General features: G+C 25.9%; 1 protein-coding gene across 2 annotated transcripts in view; it reads left to right on the forward strand.

Moving 5' to 3' along the window:
• LOC100215393 (nucleoporin p58/p45) overlaps positions 1-23,826 on the forward strand; it is a 35,447-nt gene that overhangs the window by 2,415 nt on the left and 9,206 nt on the right. For both annotated transcript variants that reach the window (XM_065814347.1, XM_065814346.1), the window contains exons 2-5: positions 466-809; positions 6,048-6,189; positions 6,513-6,584; positions 21,675-21,774. In XM_065814347.1, coding sequence (XP_065670419.1) covers positions 506-809; positions 6,048-6,189; positions 6,513-6,584; positions 21,675-21,774 — 618 coding nt within the window. In that variant the 5' untranslated portion in view covers positions 466-505. The remainder of the gene's footprint in view (positions 1-465; positions 810-6,047; positions 6,190-6,512; positions 6,585-21,674; positions 21,775-23,826) is intronic.

Genomic DNA, 23,826 nt, shown 5'->3' on the forward strand with positions numbered 1-23,826 from the left:
CCCCTTGGATATCCACCGCCCTGGAAAAACTCTCCCTTTTGTCCCCGTCTCGGCAAACTGTATATAGTGGCGGGTCCAGCATTTTATTTTGACAAACATTTTTTCAAACAATTATTGCAACTTTCTAATATTATATAAAAATTTTTTTAGGTATGCACCACCTTAAAAAAATTTTTTTATTAGCTATAAACGTAAAAAATATGTTTTATTTTTAAGTTAATGATTATGCTTATTTTTCCGGAAAATGAATTATTTCCATTAGATGTTCTAAAAACAAAAAACAAATATTGGCAATTTTTTTGGAAAATGAGCTGTTCTCTTTAAAATATTTCTGAAAAAAATTTAAAATATATTTTTTTTTGTCAAATATTACATATCTATCACTAATTTTGCAGCCCCAAATACACACTTTCAATTGAAAAAAATGCCAATAATCTTTTTTTTCGTTTAAATATTTTGCTTTAGAGATATGAAATAAATTCGATTTTGACATTGCGAAAAGTTAATGCTTTCTTCTGAGTACGGGAAAATAAAATTAAAAACCGAAAGTGAAAGAAAAGTAATGGCGACAAGTAGCGGATTTACCTTTGGTGCAACTAACAACAATACTAATATATTTGGTGCCAAAACTACAACTTCAACGTTTTCGTTTGGTACAGCTCCTGCGTTCAGTGGATTTGGTTTAAGTAATACTTCTAATGCTTCAACAACTTTAGCATTTGGTGCAACAACTAACACAAATCCTGGATTTTCATTTGGTGGTTTTGGTGCTGGTCTAACGTCAACATCATTACCCAGTTCCAGTGCAGGTAAAATTCATGAATGATCAATCCTATTGTTTTTTAACATAATTACATAATTTTGTGAGACAATTATTTTTGTTACTAAACATTCTTATATAACACTTAGTTGTATAAAAGAACCAATATAATCATACAATTTTTTTATTCTTTAAATTTTCAAGTCTCATAAATGTTATATGATACAATATCGATATGATAAAATTGTGGTTTTGGTAGGTAAAATAATTAATCTGTGTTACGAAACTGATTATTATATTTTTCTTATGTTTTTATCAAGATTTTCAAAATGCACAAGTCAGATTGTTGCCATATTTTTAAGCAACAGTTATTTTATAAAGCTAATATGTTAATATAAAAATTTTTTTTTCTATAAAATTTGCAGTAAATTTTGATTTTTTTGTCTATTCTGGGCTTATTCCATTCCTAACAGGTTTTTTTTGTTCTTGGGCATTTAAAAACATAAAAAAGACTTCTTTTTTTTTCTCTGTTATTTTGAAGTTGCATTTAAAAAATGTGTATAAATCATATCATTCTGATTTAAAAGTATAAATAAGTATAAATTTTCAGTAACTTAGGTTATTTTAGATATTTTTTAACCTTTTCAAACAAAATATTATTTTTGAGAAACTATTTTAAAAAGTTTAAATACAACAATTTAAAAGTTTGTCAACTGCAATAATATATATATATATTATATATATATATATATATATATATATATATATATATATATATATATATATATATATATATATATATGTATATATATATATATATATATATATTTATATATATATATATATATATATATATACATACATATATATATACATATATATATATATATATATATATATATATATATATATATATATATATATATATATATATATATATATATATATACATATATATATATATATATATTTAAATATATATATATATATATATTTATATATATATATATTTAAATATATATATATTTATATATATATATATTTATATATATATATATATTATATATAATATATATATATAAATACATATAAATATATATATATATATATATATATAAATATATATATATTTATTAGGGTGCATCAAATGCCCCGTACTTTCAAAAATCGATCTGTCCCTATTCTTAAAACTTTCAATTGGTTCTCACAAAACACTCTGTTAAATTTTTTCAAAATTGAATGAGATTTAGAGGGGCCACCTCAAGTCTGAAACTTGCAATGATACCCTAAACAGAGGGAAAAAAAGTTTTTCAAATGTATGTCATGTTGGATCTCAAAAGAAGCAAAATTTTATATAAATTTCAAAAATAATAAAAATTTTACACAAAAATTATTATTTTAAATTTTATTACATAAAAATTATTATTTTTTAACAAAAAATTATAAAATAAAATTTTTTTAATGGTTTTTGTCAAAAATTTTTTATAAGTTGTTTTTAACAAAAAATGATATTTATTTTTGTAATTTTTATAAAATTTTGCTTCGTTTGAGACCCAACATGACATACATTTGAAAAACTTTTTTTTCTTCTGTTTAGGGTCTCATTGCAAGTTTCAGACTTGAGGTGGCCCCTCTAAATCTCATTCAATTTTGAAAAAATTTAACAGAGTGTTTTGTGAGAACCAATTGAAAGTTTTAAGAATAGGGACAGATCAATTTTTGAAAGTACGGGGCATTTGATGCACCCTAATATTTATATATATATATTTATGTATTTAAATATATATATATATATATATATATATATATATATATATATATATATATATATATATATATATATATATATATATATATATATATATATATATATGGGTCATTCTCCTGAAAAGTAACATTTTCAATAGTTAATTTTATAAAAATTAAATATTAAATTTTTTAAACCAAATTTTTTGTGGTTATAGCTTTGAGTATATTTAATCATTTGAAAGTATCCACACAACTCGTTAAATGTCAGTTTACTAAAAAAAAACAAAAAACTTATAGCGTAATCCACAGACATGACAACTTTACCACAGACGTGACGTTAAGAGTAATATCACTAATGCTGTAACAGCTATAAGTGTTGTTCAAGTAATTTTCAAAAATAATAATCATTTGTAATCAATAGTTTTTATTAGCTAACATAAAATAGTATATGGTACAAGTTTTTAAAATTTTTTAAGTGTTATTAGTACGTAAATTAGCAAATGTTTTTGAATGGTAAATCTTGTGGAAAACTGTATTGCCCCTTGTTGTTGAGGTTTGGCTGGTACAATATAAACACTACATCACCTTTATCGATGACAGAGATGTCATCTTTCTCCGAAAATGTAAAAAGTTCCTGGCCAGATCTTCTCAAAAAATTTATGACAAACTCATTTCCATCTGCAACTAAGGCTTGAATTAACCCAACATAGTATTTGACAATTTTTTTTGAAGTTTGAAACTTCACAATCACAAAGTCATTCATTTTAATAGACAAGCTGTCCTCCTCACTATCGTCGTAAACACTGTGATAACTTAGTCTTGTCTTTTTCTTTTTACATTTACTTGGGCCTTGGTTTTCTTGTGGCAAACCTTTGGATATTGTTCCTTCAGCAAGTGCTTTCTTCCTTTTCAAGGATCGTTGACCTGGTAAAGTATGTTAAGGAATTTCTTAAAACAGAAGCAAATAAAATTATTTATAAAAAAAAAATTACACAATTAAATAACAGTTAAATAAGGTTTTTGATGCACAACTTATTTCAATATTTTATGAAAATACAAGGCTTGCTGAAAAACTAAATATTAATGTTCAAACATTCTTGATGGCTAAGTACCTAGAACATTTAAGCAATGCAAAAAATTGCAATATTCAATATGAGCCAATTTAAATTTATACATTAAAAGGATACGAGGATGAAGATCTGTCAAAGATTCAGTAGGGATTAGTACTTCTCCAATACTATAGTGATTGCATTTTGTACCATTGTCACATTAAGTGCATGTCAGCCTTCTCATATACAGCGTTTCTTTTTTAGTGGAACTCCAAAACACCTCATGAACTTGTAAATTCCCTCTTGAAAGTTGTTAGGTTTTTGGGTACACATTTCTCATAGAGATTGAAATCTGTTTTTTTAATAGTATAGATGGTTATACTTGGACACTTTTCTTTTATTTCTTCAACCAAACAATTAATATCAGGAATATCTTTCCCTTGTCCTATTATTCTGTCTGCTGTTCTTTTGATACATCCCCTATTCCCTCAGGGGCACCTTTTCCGTGCCCCTTTTCTGTGAAATACTATCTCATTGTTTTAGCTCCAAATTCTTTTCGAAAAAAAGTACCAAGCAAATAGAACATGGACTTGTTTCGGTACTGTTGAGAAGTACTATCGCTAAGAAAATGAACTTTTTCAATGATAGGCAGCTTTTCTTTCAAGTCATTAATAACAGGCTTTAAATGTGCACAGATCCCAACAAAGTCGTGTTGCCTGTTATCTGAAAATGTACAGTAAGATTTGGCCTTTATTTTGTTTTCATAAATACTGTAATAGTACGCCACAACTGTATAGATTGACAATCGGTTTCTTGATCCACCAAAATGGAGCGATTGAATTTCTTTTGAGTATTTGCAATTGTAATTTTCTGAAAAATCACAATGAATGAAAATATCCCAGGCCCCAAGTTATTTTTATTTCTGATGTAGCTTTGTACTGGTGTTTTATATTGCATACATGCCTCATAAACTTTTCCAACATGTTATTAATAAAATGTAAAAACAGCTGTTTTTTAGTTAATGTTAACTCTTCTTTTACAGTTTTGAAACATGTCTTCATTTTACCTTTTAACAAAACTTCAACTCTTTTTTTAGACCATTCGGGAAAAGTTGCTTGTTCATTCTCAAATTCTTTACAAATTATTTTTTTGTTTAAACAGCATACTCCACATTTTCTTTCTAGGCACAATTCTCTCAGCTCGCTATTACATATTATACTTTTTAGCAAGTCAGTGGGATATTAATATGCCAACATCTTTAAATACAACTTTTCAAGAACCAAAGCAAAATTCTCATGGTCAATACAAAGACAAGTATCTCGTTTACGGAAGTCTGGTTGAACTACCCAAAAGGGTCTCAATTTACAAAATGTGCTATAAGATGTTGAGTTGAACTCGTTTGTTTGTTTAAAGTCATTATACAAATTTAACATTGTATCATTCAATAGTCTTTTCTGTTTTTTCCGTTTGTTTCTTGTTATAGTTTCTTTTTTCCCAGCTGTAAGCCTACTAGAACTATCTTTTTCTAAAAAGTTTTGTACTTCCATCTTAAGTTTTCGTTGTTTCAGTATATTTGAGAGTTGATGTGTATGGTATGGATTGCGTGGTAAGATATATCTAGAAGTAAGATTGTTAAGGCTTCTTTGAAGTCTGTACTTCTTTATTATCTTTCCGCTTAATACCCTAGCAAAAACCTTTTTTTTGTTAATACATCTCTCAGTAGAAAAATTTAATTGTATTTGTGTCTTTAACACTTTGCTAAAAAAACAAGCTTTTCTTTACTTCCTTTGAGCATTTTGTACCACTAGTCATTTTTTTAACCACCTTTCGAGGAGTATTATCTTTTGCAGACTGCAGTCTGTAGAATTTTTGTTTGTATTTATCACCTCTTTGCTTTAACAATTTGTTTTTTTCTTCTAATTTTTAGATTTTTTTCTTTAACCCATCTCTATACTTTCTACAAATTTTTAGCCCGCTGCTATTTCTGGAACTAGATTCTTGACTGGGACCAGGAAGTACATTGAAGTCTAGTTCATTGTCGATAGGAATATTTAAAATTGGACTTTCAGGTGGTGTTGACAAATATTCAATTAGTTGTTTTCTTTTCTTTTTCATTTCTCGACTTCTTTTGGTCCTTTCATTCCAACCTTTTCTTACTGATCTTTTATCCCTTTCTGAAAGTTCATGAATTTTCTTCCATGTTGCTTTTTTTCTTTCTCTGTCTTTTTGTTTTTGTTCTTCATACTTTTCTGGGTTTTCAGCTTTCATCTTCTCCCTCACCTTTCTCATACTTAGTTTTTTCAATTCTCTAGTTTTTTCTATCTTTCCCATCTTTGTAATCTATCAGGCTAGAAACATTTATTTTTTCTCTAATAATTAATAGTATAGCGTTATAATTGCTATGCTTGGCAAGATTGAAATCCCATGCAGTTTATTGTATTAATGTATTATTTAGTTAAGCTATATTTAAATTGTTTCTTATATTTTAGGTAGCTTATTTGGAAGTAAGCCAGCAACAACAGGGTTTAGCTTGTTTGACACAAAAAGTACAACTGCTACATCATTACCTTTCCAGCTAGGTGTAGCAACAAGTGCACCTTCACAATTACAAAGTGATAGTTCATTTGCATTGTATGTTCTTTTCATTTGTTATCATGAAATGTTTTTTTGTAAAGTTATTTTTTGTTAGTCATTGATTGATTAAACAAATCTATTTTCCTTTTTTGCATGATTTTGAAATGAAGTATGTTCATTTATTTGTTTAATGTATTGTTTATATGCATAAACATACATACATGTGCGTAGTATAAGTGGAAATATAGATTGAAATGGCTATATTTTTAATGTATATTAAACCACATAAAATTATATTTACTAAGAAAAAGAAAATTGCAATTTATTTTAGAACTAGATATCATTTTTACACAGTAAACTCAAAAAATTATTTTATTTAGAACAAAACCACTTGAAAATCCTAAAGAAGAAAAAGTTCCTGCAGAATTTGTTACATATATTAATGAAACAGAGTAAGTTTTTTTCTATTTACAATCAAAGTAATATTTTTTTAGAAAGTTAAGTGTGTTTCATTTATATCAGCAAACTCAATTAACAAAAGGTTTCTTATAGCAACATAGTTTACTTAAAAAACTAAAAGCAAAATTTTCTAAATTATTCTTACCAAACTGTAACAACATAATTACAACATTATTATACCACCATAAATTATACCAAATTAAGCAATCACAAAAGTTTTTACCTGGAAAATTATCTGGTCTTCAAACTTTAGTTTATGCAAAATTATGTACTTTGTAAACCATTAAGCATTTCTCAACTGTTACTAATGGTTTAGGAAAACATGCGTTATTTTTAAAATAAAAAATAAAAAATTTTTATTGGGTAATTTTGAAAGGCATGTTTAACTGAACTTAAAATAAAAAAAAACAGATTTTTCCAGATATTGCAATTCGCAATTCCTTAATTAATCCTTAGGTTAATACCATTATTTTCAATGTATAATTCATATAAAAAAAGCATAACAGTTTTGCCCTTATTTTTCTTTTATACAAATTATACATTGAACATAACGGTAATTATCCATTATAAAACACGAAATCTAGTGTTTATATATATATATATATATATATATATATATATATATATATATATATATATATATATATATATATATATATATATATATGTATATATATATATATATATATATATATATATGTATATATATATATATATATATATGTATATATATATATATATATGTATATGTAGAGTTCCACGCGGTTATTAAAACAAATCTCGTTTTAAAAAATAAAAATAATGAATTTTTTTTTCCATTACTATAAGTATATAGTCTTAAAGGTTAAAAAAAAATAATTAAAGAAAAAAAAAAAAAATTGAACAAGCTATTTATAGATTTTAAAGTAAACGGAAAAAGTATAATTTCATTTAAGAAAAAGTGTTTAACTTTCATTATTTTTTTAAAATCTTGTAGTGATCCAAAATTTTTCCAATTAGTTTTAAATTGGTCGGCTGCAAAGCTGGTTTAATATGTTAAAGCACTAACATTTAATTTTTAGTTATTTCACGCGATATAAGCAAAATAGTTTCTTACACAATCATGATGCGTAGCTGACCGCTGGGAAGGAAAAGTTGTCTTTTTTCATCAATTTAAAATTTTTTTTTAAATCCTTGTCGATTATTTACGTCAACTAATTAGCCATATTAAGGTTTTGCAATAATTAAAAAAAATTGGCATCAAATAGTTAAAAAAAACCCACTCAACTTCCTGTTGCGTAGCTGACTGCCAAAACTAAACATTTAAATGTCGCAAATTTTGTCAATTTTTTTATGCAACAAATAGTTTTGCCCAAACTATTTTGAACTTCAAAACATTTATAGTCAATTAGAAATTATTTAAAACTCCAAAAGACTTTATAGTCAATATAAAGATATGGAATCACTGCAGGAACCAGTTGCTTGCGCATCCAATGAAAATAAAAAAGGTGAGCATTGTGTTTTTATAGAGTTTTTAAGTAATTTTTACATTTATTTGAATGTTTACTTTTTTTATTACAGCTATAAAGATAAAAAATAGAAAAGCAATGAATCAAAAGAATTACATGAGTAGAAATCATGAAGAAAAGAAATTCAAAGCTAAAGAAAATGCTAGACTTCGAAGACAAAGATGGAAAAAAGATTTTCGAAAAATTGCAGCTGAAAGATTAAAAAGTTTAGAAAGAATGAGAAAATTTCGACTGCGGCAAAAAGACGCATCTTTATCTCTCGAATCAAATCACTCATCATTTGCAAATGTGCAAGTTAAAGGAAAGTATATAAAAAAATTGAATCGCTCTCTTCCCAAAAGTCTTGTTCAGAAAAAGGAACTGTTGTGTTGTTTACTCAATGAAACTCAACCATTAACTTACTCAATTCCTAAATCAACAAACAGTCTCCGAGAAAAAGACTTAGTGGTTATACAAAATTTTTATTGCGACGATGAAATAAGTCGAATATCCCCAAGAACAGCAGATTATACTTCTGTAGTGATAGGAGAAAAAAAGGTGCGTGTTCAAATTCGACACATGTTATATACGCTAAAAGAAGCTTTCGAAGAGTTTAAGCTAAACAATGCAGATGTTAAATTAAGCCTGTCAAAATTTTGTCAGTGGAGACCAATTTACGTTCGATGTGTATCATCAATTCCTCATAACGTGTGCGTTTGCATGTTACATGAAAATATGCGTTATGCTCTTGAATCACTTTCGCCGGGTTCAGATATATTCACTACAATTAAAACGGGAAACTCTATGATTCTAAACTTTATTTGTGAAAAACCAACAAAACAATGCTTCAATGCCGTTTGCAAAGAATGTACTGTTTGTAATATGTTTGATAAATTATTACTTCAGTTCGAACAATTTGAGTTAGATGTTTCATGGAATCAGTGGCAGAAACCTCAAGCAAAATCGTATATCAAAATAGAAAAGGTTAAAAAAGAAGGAACAATTGCAGTTTTATTATCACATATTAAAGAAATGTGTGCAAAGTTTATTATTCATTGTAATGTCAAGAGCAGTCAATCGTCCGTATTTAAATTTAATATAGAATCAGCGATTCAAAAAGACTCAAATAAGGCTGTTATTCAAGTTGACTGGGCAGAAAATTATACTTGTATTTACCAAAACGAAACGCAAGCAGCTCATTTCGGTCAAAATCACATTTCTATATTTACATGTGCAGTTTGGCATCGTCAAATTAAATCTTTTGCGCTAGTTTGTGATTCAAGCGATCATACAAAATTATCTGTTGTTCCAAACATAAATAAAATTATCGAGCTTCTATCAGACGATATTACAGAAGTTCATATTTTCAGTGACAACGCAACATCACAATTTAAAAATAAATATATTTTGGCATCAATGAAAATTTTAGAAAAAAAGCATACAATTAAAATGCACTGGCATTTTTTTGCTGCAATGCATGGAAAAGGAGTTGTGGATGGAATTGGAGCCACTGTAAAACGTGTTGCCAGAAAAAATGTTTTAACTGAAAAATATATAATTTCTAGTGCTAGCGATTTGGCAGCCGCAACAAACAATTTAAAAATTACCGTTATATTACTGACTGATAAAGAAAAGCTAGAGATAAACAACTCTCTTGGTTTGAGCACCTTTTTTAAGAAAACAAAAAAAATTAAAGAATTGCATAAATGCCATTACTTTCAGGTTTTAGACGGTAACGTTGTAGGTGAGCAGCTTTCGCCAAATATTGCATAATATCAAAGTGATAGAAGCGTCTAGACATTTAGCAGTGATCAGGTAATTTAAAAATCACCTTAAAAAGCTGTAAAAATTTCTTAATAAAAGCCATAAATAAATATTAGATTTGTTTTGCGTAGCTGATTGTTGCGTAGCTGACTGCATGATTTCTTAAAACGTTTTTTTTTTACCTGTTATTGTTATTCTATTGAAAGTCTTACTTATTTTTTTCAATACTTTTCAAGTTTTCTTGGGGTGACTTTTTTTGCGCAACTAAGCTCGGAAGGTTTATTCAGTTTATCCCTAATACATTTCGATCAACAATAACAGCTTACACGTTTAAAGAACTTCTAGTTGTTGCTTTTTAAATTATTTTAGTTGTTCAATTATTGTCCAAATACTTGATGCTTTTAAAGCTCTGAAGATCAAAGTTCCAAAGTAAATGCAAGTAAAATGAATGTATTTATATACATCTTTGAGTTAAAAACGTTTATATAATAAGGTTGTGAACAGATAAAAATATCAATAGTACATTTAAAAGGAAATTGTATTACCTACCCCCTAGCCCCATTATTTAAAAAAGTGAGAGTACTGAAGCTTCTAAAGCCCCCTCCCCCTTTTCCACCCCGGGGTCCAGGTTTCTTTTAATGTAAAATTATCTTTATAAACTTTATAAATAACTTTTATTGTTTCTAAATACAAGCTATAAATATAGTTTTAGATTTGTTTTGGGTTTTAATTTGAATTATAATAAAAATTCGCATGTTGCGTGGCTGATTGTTGCGTAGCTGACCGCATAGTTTTTTGAAAACTTTTTATTTGACGTGTAATTATATTAAAATTTTATTATATTATATTAAAAATTTTTTATAAATATAACTTCAATGAAATAATTGTTTTTGAAGAAAAAAACGTTTTTATAAAAAAATAAATTATAGATTCGGAGAAAAAATAATTCAAACTTTAAATTAAAAAAACAAGCTTTTTTGCGCGTTGCGTAGCTGACCGCTGTCTTTTATTTCTATTTTACTCAAATTGTCTTCTTATCCTTTTTTTTTTGTGAATAATAATAAAAAAGGATAATTTGAGTGTAAACGTAAAAAAAAATTAAAAATTATAATATAACGAGTCAGTTAAATTTTTAAAAACATGTTGCGCTCGTTGCGTAGCTGACCATAGAACTCTACATATATATATATATATATCCAGATATGTGGGTCGGATAGGGGTATTTTTTGGTATCCGATATCCGGCTGGATAATAACTTTATCCGGTTTTTATATACCAGATATTTCATGTTAATGTCATTTGAAAATTGAAAGAAATCTAGAAGGAAATTGAAATCTAGAAGAAACTTGAAAATTTTCTAGAAATATAGAAGAAAATCAGAAATCTTGAAGAAAATTGAAAGAAATCTATTTTTTAATAATCTAATGTTAATGGTTTCTATTCAATTTTGTTATCATTATTATTAAAATACTTCTAAAACTATATATGCGCAATAAATACATCAGTTTATTGCTCATTTCTATTTCTTTTACCGGAATGTGGATAAATTAACATTTATAGCCTTGATCGCTTTTTCTCATAAATAATGAAAACAATTATTTGAAAATACAGAGGATGCAGATGCTGCTAGTAGCTTAAGTGCTAACTCTTTTAGCAGTGGAAACTTCTCTTCATGTTTCCAATAATTTAAAATGTCATTCTTTTTTTCTATAATCAAGTGATTAAAACATTATTTCCTTGAGTAGGTTTAAAAAGGAGCCTTGATTAGAATTGAATACATTTTGAACTTCCTTGTGAAGAAGATTCAATGATAATTTTTTTTCCACTTTATACAATTTAAAATGAAATTTTTTTGCGTGATTATGCAGTGGAGATGTGCAAAGTGACTTCTGACCAGATTTATTACATCACCTGCTTATCTGCTTTCCACATGGAATGCAATTGCTGTGAAATCACAGGTATCATTAATTTTGAAAAGCTTCATAACAAAACTCGCCATTTTGAAGGTTTATCGCAATAATATATTGTCATAATAAACTATATATTTTAGGATTTAAATTACATTATCCGGCCGGAAAATTTTTAAATATCTGGGTATTCAATATCTGGTCGGATAATAAAAAAAATGTTATCCTGGACACCCCTAATTTTATGCCACTAACTAATAAGTTTTTTCCACATCTTGTGCGTAATTAGGCATTAGTTTTTGAGATTACTTTCAATTCCTCCTATAAAAATGCGATAGGAGAGAGATCTTATGAGCTTTATCATTTTATTTAATATTTGATCGTTCTCCAACTCATTCAAATAACTTATACAATTTTTTAAAAAAAATAAGTTTTGGATTTAAGCCTTAAGTCATTTTCTTCTAAAAAAATAAATGGGTAATAAATTACCTGTTATCTCAGGTTTTTCAAACATAACACTACGCTAAAATTGTTTGGAAATAAAGCTAAAAGTATTCTTTGAAAAAAACAAACAAACAAGGAATAATAAAATATTCAAATAAAGTTTAACATGTGTTCTATTTAAAAAACTCTAGCTGAAAATTCTGTTATCACTAAGTCTAATACGTTTGTTGTTTCCTTGTTATTTATTTGAAATTTAGGTTGATTTTTATTTTAGTTAAAAAAAACAATCATTCAGTGCATCTAAAAACCTGTTTTTGGTAATATTCCATTCGATTTTTGAGTAATTAAAGTCACCTCATATAAGTAAAGCTGAATATTTATTTTTTTCTAATAACATATTGGAGTGTTTTATTATTTTCCTTAATACAAGCTTCTACTCTATAGATACACCTAATAAGAATTATTTCATAACCTTTACAAACTGAGCATCATATTTAATTAATATTGTTTCATTATGTAAATAACTATTAGTCAAATTAAAAGAACTGATGCTGTCATGGATATAAATGTATATTCTACCTCCCATATTAATCAGTCAGTCTTATCTGTTCAAAAATAAGTCAAGATGTTTGTTGATGGTGATTAGTAAGTGACTAAGGCCCTGGCCCCAGCAAAAAATGAGACTTTTTGCAAACCCAGCCCCAGCAAAATTATAAGATTTAGCAAGAGTTAATAGTCCAGACTAGAAAAAAAATTATGATACTTTATATATTATAATTTTATACTTACATTTATACTTACACTATATTACCTTACTATTTATTAAATACTGGCATATATAATATATTTTTAAACTCTAGTTTACTTGTAACAATGTTGCAAGCAACCACTATTAAGTTATAAGTTACTTTAAAATAGAAGAGTTGAAAAACTAAGAAATTGTTAACTGAAGACTTAAAAAGTTGTAGGTTGTATAGAAAAGGAAAACATGAGTAAGAGTTATAAGGTTTTTTTGATGTGCAAGGAAAAAAACTGGATTAATAAAAGTTTTTATAGCATGAAGGAACAGATGCAGTAAAAGGATGCAACTTGTTGAATAAGAAGCGAGCAAGAATGAGTTTTGGTTTATTGTAATAGAGATGATAGCTTGTTTGAGCATTGACCATGACAGTATTTGTAAAAAAAAGAATGAAATGCAACCTTACAACAATGGGAGAGTTAAAATCTACAAAAATCTTAAAATCTACAAGCCACTGCAAGCCTTAGACTGTTGCAGAAAAGAGATCAGACTAAAAATCGACTTTCTTGTTCTAAGCAAAAAGTGAAGACTTTTTTTCAAGACAAGAGTATAAAGTTGAGTCGTCTGCAAATAGAGCCATTTTAAATGTAAAATTTTCATGAAGATTGTTGTTGTAGATAAGAAACAATAAAGGAGCAAAGATGAAACTTTGTGGTACCTTTAAAGTTACTCAAAATGAAGAAGACTGTAGGCCTTCATGAATAACTTTAATTCTGCAGTTAGAACGAAATAATTTAATAATCTCAAAAACTTTATATAAAGAAACTAATAACAGCGAAGACTAATCCAAGAATAGTTTAAGAGGTCAAAATGTGTTTTCTAGAATTTGTTCAAAAATTGGAACCACTTATTTAGCACTTTTTAATAGTTAAGCAAAAATTGAAGAGAGTTCTGATTATCACTTTTTAAAGACTATAATGGAAGTAAAAGTATAAAGAATGATTACGGTTTAATTAAGCAACTATTCAAGATGGTAAAAATGTGGAGTAGGATGAGGTTTGAATTGATGAGAAAGAATAAAAGCTTCCAAACTTTTATTCCAGAAAGAACAAAAGCTTCCAGGATGCGGTTTATGCATACATATTATGGATATAAACATATATGTTTTCTATATATTTAGATGCTGGCATACAACATCATTATATATTTATACAAACTTTGGTATATATGGTGTAGTATTTGCCGAAAGAGAAGATGATCAGATGGATGTGTGTTGTGGCTCTAACAAGACAAGAAAAAAAGGCATAATCTTAGACAGATTAGAAAAAAACGTTGTATCGAACAACATTTGTTAGAGAAGTAATTTAGGTATCAGCATGTAGTGAGTAGCAGCTTCAGGCGAAAATGGTATTAGTATAAGTAAGAAAACTTGAAGTGAGTGCTTTACATATTGTATGAATGAGCTTCAGTTAAGGAAAGATAATGCTCTAGATTGTTTATATTAGGGTAATTCAATGTCAAAGACCCAGAAATTTTGAAAATGTCAACCCTTATCTCAAATTTTGCTGATTTTTACACAGTTGAGAGTACTTATTAAAACAAAAATTATTTGAAAGTTTGAGTCTCTGGCTCCAAGAAGATCCTGAAATATGACCATTTTACTTTTAACAGATGTTGGCCAGGCTCCTCTTGTCCCTTCAGAATTGCAACGTTTGTTTAGAGGTTTCAAGTTATATAACTTTAAAAATGATTAATCTTTTTACTTAAAAATTTGTACCTGGCTATTTTTAAGAGTGGCAAAACCGATGAAATGATCAGAAAGGTAAAAAATTATTTTTAAGTACCTGTATTTATTAGTCTAAACAAATTTAGGCAATTTTTTATATACCTGATTTTGATGCTCAAGAAACCCATGTGGCCTTGATGATATCAACAAAAAAAATTATTACACCTCATTCCATATTCATTGATCTTTCAAAAAATATAAAGATTTTGATCTGCAAGTTTATGGATATGCATATATAGATAATGGGGCACGGTCTCCACTTTTTTGTAGCAGAGTATTGCAATTGATTTTTCACTACTTTCCAAACTAGCTAGAGCTCTGAAAAATTTCTGTAGTGCCTATGAATGTGCATGTTAAAATTGTTTTCAAGGCTCCAAGACATTAGGGAGGGGGGACTGGCGCAAGTGCCTCACTTTTTTTGTAGTGGAATCTGGTGATAGATTTTTCACTACTTTCCAGACAAACTGGAGCTCTAAAACTTTCAGCATTTGTGTAGTCCTGATGAACGTGTGTTAAAATTGTTTTCAGCTCAGATGACCAAAAAGCTAGGGCGCTGGGGGAGATGCCCCACTTTTCTCAAAAAAAAATTTTTTTGTATTTTTAATAAAGATTACTTTCAAAAAATTATTTTCAAAACTTTCGGTTTATATTTGTTCCATTTGGTTTTTGAACATTCTGTATTCAATGATCTTTCTTAAAATGTTTTAAGAAAGTAAATATGTCTATAAGATTTTTGATTCGCAAGTATATGAATAAAAAACATTCATCCATCTAAAATAATGGTTTTAACAGAATTTTACATTGTATAATTAAAAACTTTTTGAATTGAAAAGAAAAAAGACAGAACAAAATTGATCTGTCAAAGAATGACAATTAAAGAATACAAATTGATGTTATGAGAGGCAATAAACAAGTTAACAACTCATTCCTACATTGCAAAATGTCAAGTTGTTACCTAAGGTAAGAAAAGTTAGTAAAATACTGTCTTAGTTAAAAGATTGAAGTGATTATGCAGAAAACTACACATTTGTGATTCAAGATGAAATCCAAAGTTTGTGTCAAAATCAATGCAAGTTACACCCTGTTGCCCTCTATTTATTGAACAAAAATGACCAGCTTAAAGAAAAATAATTTTTCTTCATATCAGAAGATAATGAGCATGATTTTGTTTTTGTGTATGAAGTTCAGAAAAATACTTAATTATTTAAAAGAAAATCATCCTTATATTTCAATGATTCTTTATTTTTTAGATGGTTGTGCTGCACAGTATAAAAACCACAAAACCTTTACAATATCTGTTTTCATAAAGATGATTTTGACATGGATGTATAGTAGGGTGGAGTGATTTTCATACTTTTTTGGAAATTCGACTTTAGTAACCCAGGAGTAAGTTCAGCAGAGTAAAATATGAGCTCATGAAAAATTTCGGCTGTCCAAAATAAAAAATGGCAAGCTTAATCGACTTTGAAAAATTGCGAAAAAACGCAATTTTTCTTAGTTTTCACGTTTTTTCTGCAATTTATGAAATCAACTAATAATAAATATAAAAACCAGTCAAAATTTTATTTTTTCAAATAAATTTATTCATAATGAAATAGTCAAATAAATTTATAATAAATTATAAAAATTTTATATAATATAATGGTATATAAGCAATATTCGCATTTAAAGATTTAATTTATTTTTAGCAAGTTTTTATACCTCACTTTAACGCACATCTATTAATATAAAATACAATCAAGTTTAAAACAGATAACTTAAAATTAATTATAACTAAACTGTATATACAAAGTTTACTTATGTAGGTTATTTTTAGTTTTTTAAAGTACAATTAGTGGTAATAAAAATAGTCATGGAGACCATCACCAAAATCCAAACATGTTTTTTAAGTTTTTTTTTATTGTTCTTAACAAATCATAAACACTTAAATTCATGAATATAAGATTTCAATTGCCAAAGGGATGAGCATATGTGAAATATTTCTAAAATAAATATCTTGCAAATGTGAGTCGAACACTTTACCACTACCCTACTACTGCAATGGTCCTAAATCCTAAACACACTTTTATATTCCTCGCAATCAAAAAAGTAAAAGCATTCATAATAAGATACATTCATAATAAGATTGTATACATTCATAATAAGATTGTATACATTCATAATAAGATACATTCATAATAAGATACATTCATAATAAGATACATTCATAATAAGAAGTACATTCATAATAAGATGTTTTATTAACATCAAATGCATAACAAAATTATTTATTAAAAAACCACGTTTTTTAATAAATAATTTTGTAATGTAAAAAAAGTCGTTTTTAGTTTCAAAATATGGTCGATATTCCCTGGATTTTAGTTTGGTCAAAATATATTTATGATGAGCTTCCCTGACATATACTTGGTGACTAGCCTCTGTAACTAATTTGACAGCACGTTCTACGCTCTGCGCATGAGAAGGAAATTCAGGTAAGTTCGGAACTTCTTTAGTTGCAATTAGTGCATCGATTTGGCCATCCAAAAATTGAAAGTTTATGTCATTATTCAACATTAGCAATATTTGTAACACGGCATTCTTTATCTTTACTTGTCCTGAGTTTTTTAATGACTAGTAACGCCTGTTCCCTTATGTTAGAATCTTCATCTCTAAGCATACAATATAAAAAGTTCTCAGGCAATAGACAATATGAATGTTTTTTTAGATTTTTAAAACAAATATTCTGTATTTCCTCATCTTGCTTTTCATCTGTTCTGTCATTTTAAAGAATATACTTTTCTGTCATTTTAAAGACCTTTTGATAAGATACCATTTTTATCATCTTTACCATCAACACCCAAACATACCAAGTTACTTAAATTATTATCATGTTGATCACCATATCTTGACATTGTTTTCTTCTTCTCTCTATAAAATAACTCAAAGTATTATATTTAGCTAAATATCATATTAAATGGTTTGTAAACAAGCATTTATATAAACTAATAAATAAAGAGATATATTTATATTTGTCTAACTTATATAATGAAGTAGTATTTACCTCTCAATTTTGCTTCCATCTACAACTTGATTCAATTCAATCTCCGTGTTTAATGATTCCATAATCTAGAAGTAGAGCATTTGCTAGTGCAGCTGCAGCACGAGATGAGACATCATACCTATAAATAAGAAACTATGAAATAAATAAACAAAACTGAAAAAGCAAAGTATATTATCTATATGTGATCCCTTAACATTCTATATTCACCCTCTCCTCTCCTACTGGGGATGAGCAATGGTGAAATTAATGATTTTTTTTTCACACTTTTAATATAGTATATATAAGAAATTCTCATCTAAACTCAATATGTATACAAATTTTATATACCTGACAGCCTCCATTGCAAATCTATCAAGTTTAATTAAATTATATTATTTAATTAAATTATATTGAGAACCTTTTAATGGATTATATTCTTCCTCAGAATCATTTACCTGTAAAAATACTTAGTATTTAAAATATTAAAAAAAAAACAACCTTATATCTCAAGCAGCACACTTTGTAGGGCCAACATTTAAAAAATGTTGATATTGTTGAAACAAAGCTGTTTTAGTGTTGCCCCAGTGTGCTGTTTGCAATATATATATATATATATATATATATATATATATATATATATATATATATATATATATATATATATATATATATATATATATATATATATATATATATGTATATGTATATATGTATATATATGTATATATATGTATATATATGTATATATATGTATATATGTATGTATGTATGTATGTATCTATATATATATATATATATATATATATATATATATATATATATATATATATATATATATATATATATATATATATATATATATATATATATATATATATATATATATATATATATATATATATATATATATATATATATATATATATATATATATATATAAATTAAAAAAAACGCATCTAATTTCATCTAATAGTCAGAAACCTTCCTGATAAACTTACTGATGGTGACTCAAGTTATTTAATAAAAAAATTAGATAAGAGTTTTTACTAATTTATTATTGCTCTGTTCTTTAAGAACATTGAGTACTCATTTGTAGGTTATTATAACATAATTTATATATTTATATATATATAAATATATATATATATATATATATATATATATATATATATATATATATATATATATATTTTTGATATCATTAAGGCCACATGGGTTTCTTGAGCATTAAAAACAGGTATATAAAAAATTGCCTAAATTTGTTTAAATTGATAATTAAAGGTACAAAATATTAATTTTTTAAACTTCTAATCATTTCATTGGATTCGTCACCCACAAAAATAGCCATTTACAAATTTAAAAAAAAAAAAAATCAAATATTTTTAAAGTTATGTGACTTTAAACCTCCAAATAAATGTTGCAATTCTAAGGGGACAAGATGGGCTTGGGAAATAATTGCTAAAAGTAAAACTGTCATATTTCAGGATCTTCTTGGAGCCAAAGCTACAAGTTTCAGGAATTCTTATTTTACTAAGCACTCCTAACTGTATAAAAATTAGCAAAATCTGAGATGTATGGTGACATGACCTGGGTCATTTGATATGGAATTACCCATTAGAGAAATAGCCTAAAAGAGGAAGGCTAAAGCCTGATAATGATGATGATGATGATAATGATGATTATGTTGATTATAATGATGTTTATATATGCATATATATACGAAAAATAACATGAATTTCAAATTAAAAAAATATACTTTAGGATGTATAAATGTTTATGCAGTCCTGATCACAAACCCAGCCCCGGCTATATTTTATCAAACCTGACCCCAGCCCTGGTCAAATTTTAATCCCGGTTGCTTCCTAATGATGATTTATTCCACCATTTCTTACATAACTCTACACAAAATGTGTTTGCCTAATTTCAATATCATTTAAATCCATCAAACTTGTTGTTTAGTAACATTGCATTAGTATACCAGCAATACAGCTTGACTGTATTTACTTGATGTAGTTTTTTCAGATTCTACTTCCTCAAACGCCATATCAAAAAGGTTTGTTGATAGTTCTTTCTATAGCAAGTTTTCTGTTGCATTTGTTCCTGTCAATAACTAGTTCTTTTGTTTCTTTCCTTTCAAGTTTGATTTGGATTAATGTATACTTTTTGAAAATTCAATGTTTTAATCTTTCAGCAGCTTTTAAAATTTCTGCTTTGTTTGCATTGTTGGTTAATTCTACTAAAACAGGGCTACTTAATGCATCGTTCCTGGGTTTGAAACAATGAACTTTTGTTTATATTTTTGTGCTTATTTCACAAGATCATTAACCAATTTGGAGTCCAGTACTCTTTTTTTGAATATCAATCTTCTTTGAGTTTGACATTATTTTCTCTCTAATGTCCTTGTTTAAAGTAACAATTGTCCCTATGGCTTAAAAATCCGATTTAAACTAATCTCTCAGCAATCAAAGACCCAATTTTTCAAGTTATTTTTAGTTTTATCTTATTTTTCTAAAACTGCAAGACGATTATTTAGATTTTTGTTTATATATATATATATATATATATATATATATATATATATATATATATATATATATATATATATATATATATATATATATATTTAAACAACTTTAAAATGTATTCTACACAATAGAGTGCTCAATGTTCTTAAAAGAACAGAGCAATTATATATTATATTAGTAGAAAATCACTTAACAAAAATTTTTTTTCGTTTTACACTGTGTTTCATCAACAAAGATTCATCAGAAATCTGACTTCTGATAAATCTTTGTTGATGAAACACAGTGTAAAATGAAAAAAAAATTTTTGTTAAGTGATTTTCTCCTAATATAATATACATATATATATATATATATATATATATATATATATATATATATATATATATATATATATATATATATATATATATATACATATATATATATATACATACATATATATATATATATATATATATATATACATATATATATATATATATATATATACATATATATATATATATATATATATATATATATATATATATATATATATATATATATATATATATATATATATACAGCGGAGAAAATAGGTTTAGCCTCACCTTTATTTTTCATTCTAATTTAACAAAAATGGCAATGAAACAATTATTAAATCTACCCTATTTCTTATTATCCTCTACTGCAATTAAAAAGTTTATAAATTGGTATGTTTAATTAATTACAAGCAGAAAAAAAGTATTCAATTTGTGGAGAAAATAGAATTAGCCTCATTTACGTTATATACAAGAAAATACAAAAAATATTTTGTTTTACGCTCATTTAATATTAAGTATTGCTTCCTGAATTTTTTCCTAAAACTGCAAGACGATTATTTAGGTTTTTGTATATATATATATATATATATATATATATATATATATATATATATATATATATATATATATATATATATATATATATATATATATATATATATATATATATATATATATATAGACACACACACAATATTACAATTATATTACTATATGACAGTGTTAAAATTGCTTTGATCAAAAAGCTAAAACTATCTTTTAAAACAAAAAATAAACATAATAATAAAATAAAGAAGGTATTTTTTAACATTCGATTTAAAATTGCATTAAGTTATAATATATTATAATCTAATATCATTATGGCATATTATAAATATAAACTTTTAGAAAATATGTGCTGTTACAATTTTTATCAATGCAATGAAAATCAATCAATATATTTTACACACAAAAAAGGGTAATTCTACAGTTAAGAGGCCTAAAATAATTCTATTTTCACGCTTTAATTTTAGAAATCTTCTTTATCAATCTTTATCAATCTCTGAATGAGATAAAGTGAATACGAAGAAGATAAATACCTGTGACTAGTCAAATTATTATGTTTTTCAGGAATTATCTTAAAACACAAAGAGAATTGAAGGATGAAATATCCAGAATATCTTCACAGACAGTTAATGAGATTCAAGATCAGTTAAACACCATGAATCAGGTGCAGTGTTTGTCTGCTATAAGTTTTTTTTATTTTGTATACTATTAGGGTTCCCACTCCTTAAAAACCTTAAATATCCTTAAAAAATAAACGCCTCTATATATTTCTTCTTACTTTTTAAAATTTTTTTAATCATCTAGGGAATTTTAATTAAGTGAATGGATTATACTTATTAATAAAGAAGAAAATATATAGTTCTTTGATAGTTTGTAAACCCAGAGGTGTGGTGGCCCCAGAGGTTATGCGGGATTCCCGCATGGGCTTTTCACTTTTTCATCTGAATATGGGACTTTTGGCAAATTTTAATTTTATCTACATTTTAAAGAAATTCCACAATCATTTACAATATTTATGTTTGCACAAATTAAACTTTATTAATGCCTAGATTTTAAGTCTTCAACTTTGAGCACAATTATATTAGTATTAAGCATAAAAATAATATTGCTCTGAAAACAAATTAGATATTTTAAGACGTATTATGATATTTTTTTCATAAGAAAAAATATGAACCCATAAACAGTTTTTAACGATCGCAATGTTGACAAAATAAATTTAAAAAAGTATTTGAAAAATTTAAAAAAATATTCTGTGATTAAATAAATTTAACCCCAAAATATTTTTTTTAATTAATTAATACGCAATACAATTACTTTATAGTGATTGTGTTTTGTTTTAATTCATTTAAGTAAAATGTTTTGGTGTTAAATTTTAAATTAAGTTATATTTAAATAAGTATTAAACTCATGTTTTGCATTTTTGTAGCGTTTCGAAACAAGTATAAACTTGTTTTATAATAAATAATGTTTTTTATTTTTAAACAGTTTATATTATTGTATGCAAATAAACAAATCACTCCGTAATATCCTGTGCAAAAAGTACATTTAAAGAAGATATGTTTTATGCAAACTTTGAATTATGAACTATATAGATGCACAATAAAACCTTTTAAAAATAGCGTAAAACCATATTATTTAACAAATTTATTTTAATTGAGGTGTGGGAATAACGCAAATATTTTCAAATACAATTTCATAATACACCTTAACAATTTACTTATTTACGACACATTTTTATTACTATTAATTATAGTTAAGTTTAAAATAAATTACAAAGATTCCATAGCTTTAAATTTTTTTATTTTCATTATTTTAATTTTGTTTTATTTTTGAAATGACAAAACAAAAGCATTTTTAATAAAATAGCATTTTTGGAAAAAATATGAAATACTTTCAATTAAGTAACTAATATTTTTGTTATAAAAACTTTTATGTTTAAATTATGTCAATAATGGCACGATTTTTATAGCGGCATTTTTGCTGTTGTGATTTATGCGAAAATGTTAAATAAAAGTTAAAACACCGAATTAAACAAAAGCATAAACTATCTATAAAAAGAAATTCTAATTTTTGAAGATTTTCAATATTTATTTTAGAAAAATAATAAAATATAATTTAAAAAAATGTATATTATTTTACAGTAAAATATATATCATTATATAGTAATAGAAAAATTAAAATCTTTGATTTTTAATTTTGCGATAGGCTATAATTTTCAAACAATAAAATACTAATCGTATTTGCTTGAGGTAAATTGTGTTATAAGAAAATCAGAACAAAAACGTGGTCGCTGCATCGTTTTGTTACCATTTTTTATTTTGAAGTATTACAAACAATATTAATAATTACAAGTGTTATTTCAACTTGCTAGTTTGTATTGATTATTTATTAGAGTAAGGTCAGTTATTATATATATATATATATATATAAATATATATATATATATATATATATATATATATATATATATATATATATATATATATATATATATATATATATATATATATATATATATATATACACACACATACATTACATTTTTTTTTCGTATGGGCCTTTACATCGAACATATACGGTAAAATACCGCATATATAGGCCTTTTAATATAAATCCCGCATGGGCTTTTTAGAGCCACCACGCCCCTGTGTAAACCTATATTTTTATGAAATATATATTTATATTTATATATATATATATATATATATATATATAT

The sequence above is a fragment of the Hydra vulgaris genome, chromosome 12, assembly GCF_038396675.1.
Source record: "Hydra vulgaris chromosome 12, alternate assembly HydraT2T_AEP".
Lineage (NCBI taxonomy): Eukaryota > Metazoa > Cnidaria > Hydrozoa > Anthoathecata > Hydridae > Hydra > Hydra vulgaris.